Source organism: Sinocyclocheilus anshuiensis, unplaced genomic scaffold (assembly GCF_001515605.1).
Source record: "Sinocyclocheilus anshuiensis isolate Anshui unplaced genomic scaffold, SAMN03320099.WGS_v1.1 scaffold710, whole genome shotgun sequence".
Taxonomy (NCBI): domain Eukaryota; kingdom Metazoa; phylum Chordata; class Actinopteri; order Cypriniformes; family Cyprinidae; genus Sinocyclocheilus; species Sinocyclocheilus anshuiensis.
Window position 1 is genome coordinate 452436 of NW_015544201.1, and position 5533 is coordinate 457968.

The following is a 5533-nucleotide window of genomic DNA, read 5'->3' on the forward strand; positions in this document are numbered from 1 at the left end:
AGTGTGAACTCCGCACATCCGCCATGTTTGTAGTTTTTAACACGTTTTATTCGTGTTTGTAGTTCTGGACCGAATCCTTCACCAAAGCTCAATGGATTGTGGGCAATATCAGCCATTAGAGTGTGCACGGATCCACACTTCAAAAATCGACCTGAAATAGTAGACCATCCGGGGACTTTTGGCATACTCTTTTCAACATACTATGCTTTGGGACACACTTATTCTAATCTCACATACTATTTAGGATGGATAGTATGAACATTGGGACGCAGGGCCTGTCTTAACCCTCAGCATAATGAGGCACAGGTGAAAACAACAAGCTGATTGATGAACATTGATTTGATTGGTCATCCAATATCACTGAGTGATTCAAAAGTGAGTACAAATAGCACAGCATGTCTCTCTAAGCTCATCAAGCTGTAGAGTTAAGGTTTTTTTTTTCAATAACTGTGAATTTCTTGGTGTTTGTGTGAAGATTTACCATGCTTTGTGCAAAGGGCATCTTACTTTTCACAATGGCTGTGGTGTTACTGAGTTCTTGTTTAAGGGCTGATCCTGAGGCCTTTTCTGAAGCAGGTGCTGCTTATGGAGCAGTCCCTGAAAACACAGTCCGTTTTGGCAAACTTCTAATTGGTGGGCTAGGTTCAGTATCTTATAATAACAATATGAAAACATCAGCGTTGAGGTCAGTGGAGTCTGAAGGGCACCAGTCAAAAGAAGGTAATTTTGAGATTCTAAACTCTTAAAATTAGAACTTTTATTTTTTTTGAAGTGGGGACTAACTTTAACTTGAGTTGTTTTCCTCCAAGTGTGGTTTCACCCTTCTAGCGCTAAGCTGCACCGTCTGGGTTCTTCTGTGCAATGTAGCAATGATTCAATGATCTTGCGCATTCCAGGACAAAGAATGCCACACTTTCTGGTTGACCGAGGTGAGTTTGTGTGTGCGGGGTTTTTTTTTTTTTTTTCTTTTTTTTTGGGGGGGGTAGTTTTTTTTTTAAATTTAATTTCCATATGCTTAATTTCTCAACCATCAGGAGAGGAGTCACCAGTGCCTTTGTCTGAGATGCCAGCTAGCTGTGGTTACTCACTGAAGCGGGCACGCAGGGATGTCTCACTTGTTGCTCCATACCGGGGCTGTCATATCAGACAAAAGGTTGGTGTGCATGATAAATGTGCTCTGTCTCTGTTCCATCCATGTGATGCCTTTCATGAGTTTGTTTGAAGGCTTTAACTTAATTTCACCATCTCCTAACAGGGTGGAAGTTATATTCTGCCGCTCCTTATAATGGGAGCTCCAGTGCAAGTGTCTTGCCCTGTGAGTCCTCTCCTCCCTACTGTGACCTGCTTCTCCTCTGGCATGATTGTCAAATTTGGTGTCAGGGCAGATGATGTTAAAGTTAAAGGCAAGTCCCCTAATTTGCATTCAGTCCAATAGTTGGAAAGACCTTGAGCTTGACTGTTTTTCTGCTTTTAGTTGATGGATCATGGCAGCCTCTGCTTCTAAAGTACAATCAATGCTCTTTTACATTGGAGCCTACTGCTGGTTCACTGGTTGTCACTGCACCATTCACAGGAAGCTGTTGGGAAATGACGGTAAGAATAACTGACTTCTCGTTCACAGAATGTGTGGGTGTTTTTATTTATTTTTTTTTATAGATACCCCTTTCAACCATTTACTGGTTGATTTTGTCCTCAGGCTACTGAAAGGCGACTCCCTTTGATGTACTGTGACCAGGAAGTGACTCTTTCCTGTCCTCTGACACAGCCAACCATAGCCCCAACCACAGAACCAACCACACCTGCTGTCCGTGACCCAACTGACATGCAACAGATGTTTGACCGTTTCCCTTTTCAAAGACCCTGGTGGTATCCTCCACATTATCCTGGTGTACCTGCTACCCTGCCTCCCACTGCGCCACCTACAACGACTACAACTACAGCTCCTTTTCAATATCCTTTCCAGCAACATATGTTCCCTCACCAGTATCCCATGCCAATATTTGATCCCTTTTACTCTAAAGGTGATCCAGCTGCTCCCCCAGCACCACAACATCCCTGGTACCCAAAGTTCCCTCCTTATATGAATGGCTTCCAAAGCCCAGTTGAAGTGACCACTCCTGCAACGACCACAACTACCCCTGCCCCATACCAGCCTCAGCACCATTATCCAGGTTTTCCTATGTACCCACCATTCTATGGTCCTCAACCCATGAAGTCTTTTGTGTCTCCAACTGTGAAATACCCTTTCATGCACCAGTATCCTAAGGATCCAGTCTTTGGTCCCCGCAGCCTGAAATCACCATCTTCTCCTGCACGGTTATCCTCGTTCTACAGGGCTCGTAGGTAACCACATGATTGAGCATATGAGTGGACTCTGAAGTGGCATTGCTTTTATTGACACCGGAACGAATTAAATGACATCAATAGTTGTCTGTAAGCCTAATAAAGCTTTGACTTCATTAATGTTCTTTGTGGAGTTTCTTTTGCTGTTTGAGCAAACAGGAATGCAAGATAAATATTGAAGTCTACCATTTACCGCTATAGAGTTTCTTTAACAAGTTCTGCTGCTGAGAAACCTGCAAATGTGGAAAGGTTTTTGTCACTAAATATAGTTCCAACCAAAGCCATAACAAAACTGTATGCCCCTGAGCAGTGCACAGTGGTGTTTTGTAGAAGTAGTGTGTTTCTCATTACTTGGCTCTTCTGACGAAGGAATGATGCAGAGAAAGAGGACAGAGGACTCAAAGGAAAACTGTTTATTGGAATATTCTTGGTCACTTAATCATCAACTGCTCAAAGGATCTGCCCTCATTTTGTTAAGGTTTGATTAAGGACTCCTTGATCAGTGTAGTGATTTCAAGGTTAGATATCCTCACATGCGGCACCAAGAAATGTAGTGATTGAAGTAGCACCACCAGTGTAGTGTCTTTGGGCTTAGCTAAATATTGATATTTAGTTTTGGTTCTACTATTTTACGGGGCACCAGCCAGGAATTTCACCTTGACCATAAAGAATCATGAAAGATTGAATGAGTAGGAATTACATAAATTGAAGGAAGTTGTAGTCTGACCACTCTGAAGGATTTAAGAGATATCGTCAACTTGTATAGCCTCTTACTGAACTATCAACACAAGGAAGACCCCGGTGTAATAAAAGGGGTTTAACAAAATGATAGAAAATAACTAACAACTATGCGCAGAATATGATTGCGATTTTGCGCAGCTTGTCAGTGAACAACGGCTCTGTATAGTAAATGCTGCTCCATGTGAAAGCAAGCATGTGATGCACATTTACCGCTGATTACAGAACTGGCTTTACTGGCAAGATGCGCATTAAATATCGCAAGCGATTTATCGTGCAGCCCTAACCTCAATCGCTTAGGAGTCATTCTTGTCTACATCTGCTCCGGTGGTGAAACAATGGCGGACTGATGACAGCTCACAGTTAATCTTGTTCGCATTCTGTACAGTTCATGTCTGATACCAAGTGCTATCGTCACGTGTTCATGAGGATTAGGCTAATCATCCCATATAGAAAACATCACAAGTAAAATTAATCATGTTTATAAAGATAAACATGGGTTTATTATAGCCCACTTACAATTTACATTTCAGAGATCATTACAAATAAATTATTAAATGCTAAAACTGAATAAATTTAAATGAACAAACTTGGCGTTGCATTTGCAACCATGTGAAAACAGGGGGTGCTGCAGCCCCCTTAGCACCCCTACTTCCCGCGTCCCTGAGAAAGGGGTAAAAATTTGAGCAAATAACAAAAAAAAACACTGGGTGGATTTTTATCATTTTAGGGTGGTTGTGCACACACACTGCCAACACACATTTCAGTTCAAACAACTTGTAAAAATGCATGTAGCATCATATGATCCCTTTAAGCCTCGTTCAGAGACTGTCAGCCCAAATCCGATTTTTGTGCAAATCCGATTGAAATTTGAAATCATATTCAAATCGCATTCCTGGAAATCCGTTTCAGTCTGACCAGTCAGATCGGATTTAGCCTAGCTTTGTCACGTTTTCACGCCACGTAAAATGTAAAAACGTCAAACGTTTTGTAGAAAACATAATGAACGTCTTTACAGAAACAAGCTTGTGTTGTTGCGAACTGCAAGTCAAGCAGAAAAAGACAATATACTGCTAGTATATACAAATAAATTATTAAATGCTAAAACTGAATAAATTTAAATGAACAAACTTGGCGTTGCATTTGCAACCATGTGAAAACAGGGGGTGCTGCAGCCCCCTTAGCACCCCTACTTCCCGCGTCCCTGAGAAAGGGGTAAAAATTTGAGCAAATAACAAAAAAAAACACTGGGTGGATTTTTATCATTTTAGGGTGGTTGTGCACACACACTGCCAACACACATTTCAGTTCAAACAACTTGTAAAAATGCATGTAGCATCATATGATCCCTTTAAGCCTCGTTCAGAGACTGTCAGCCCAAATCCGATTTTTGTGCAAATCCGATTGAAATCCGATCATATTTAAATAGTCTGAATGGCAACGAACTACATGAAGTCCGATTTTTGCAAATCCGTTTCGAGCTACATTCATATGTGGTTTGGAATCATATTCAAATCGCATTCCTGGAAATCCGTTTCAGTCTGACCAGTCAGATCGGATTTAGCCTAGCTTTGTCACGTTTTCACGCCACGTAAAATGTAAAAACGTCAAACGTTTTGTAGAAAACATAATGAACGTCTTTACAGAAACAAGCTTGTGTTGTTGCGAACTGCAAGTCAACTGCAAGCGGAAAAAGACAATATACTGCTAGTATACGCACCTCTTTGAGTTTTGAAACCATTGCCATAGAAACCAACGCACATTCCGTAAAATTAAAGAGTGCTTATGGACACACAAATCGGATATGAACAGTTGCGATACACTGTGTGAACAGTCAGTTATTCAAATCAGATTCCATCCGGATATGCACAAAATCGGATTTGGGCTGACAGTATGAACGAGGCTTTAGAACAACTTAGCTTAGCTCTTAGAGTTTAGCACTTACAGTAGACCACAACTGCTTAGCACAGTGTAACTTAGAGCAACAACAGCTTAGCACTTCTTTGTCTTGAAGAGAACCTTTTAATCATTCCTGAGAAGGAGGGATTTGCAAGTTGGCGCCTTTCAGATCCAGCGTATTGATTGGCCGATGCTGTGGGAGGTGGCCATGGTATGCCCCTCTGGTATGAGTTCTATTTAGCCCTGATGTAAACTAAGCTGAAAAAGAGAAAACCCTGCAACTAGGAGTGTACTATATGCAGGGGTGTGAAGTAACGAATTACAAATACTCACGTTACAGTAATTAAGTAGTTTTTATCAGTAATTGTACATTTTTGAGTAGTTTAAAAATTGTGTACTTTTACTTGAGTACATTTTAAGTGATGTATCGGTACTTTTACTCCGCTATTTTCCTCCGGTTGTGGTCGTTACATGCTTATTTTAATTTTATTTTTTATCCATCAACGTGATTGGATAGAGAGTAATAGGTCTCGTGACTTTCGTCAAATCAAAT

General features: G+C 41.0%; 1 protein-coding gene across 1 annotated transcript; it reads left to right on the forward strand.

Moving 5' to 3' along the window:
- The first annotated feature begins 405 nt into the window (after positions 1-405).
- Positions 406-2459, forward strand: LOC107696839 (uncharacterized). Its single transcript, XM_016497349.1, has 6 exons — positions 406-720; positions 810-929; positions 1035-1153; positions 1256-1403; positions 1475-1593; positions 1697-2459. The coding sequence occupies exons 1-6, from the start codon at positions 483-485 to the stop codon at positions 2345-2347; spliced, it is 1395 nt and encodes a 464-aa protein (XP_016352835.1). The 5' UTR covers positions 406-482; the 3' UTR covers positions 2348-2459.
- Positions 2460-5533: the final 3074 nt, after the last annotated feature.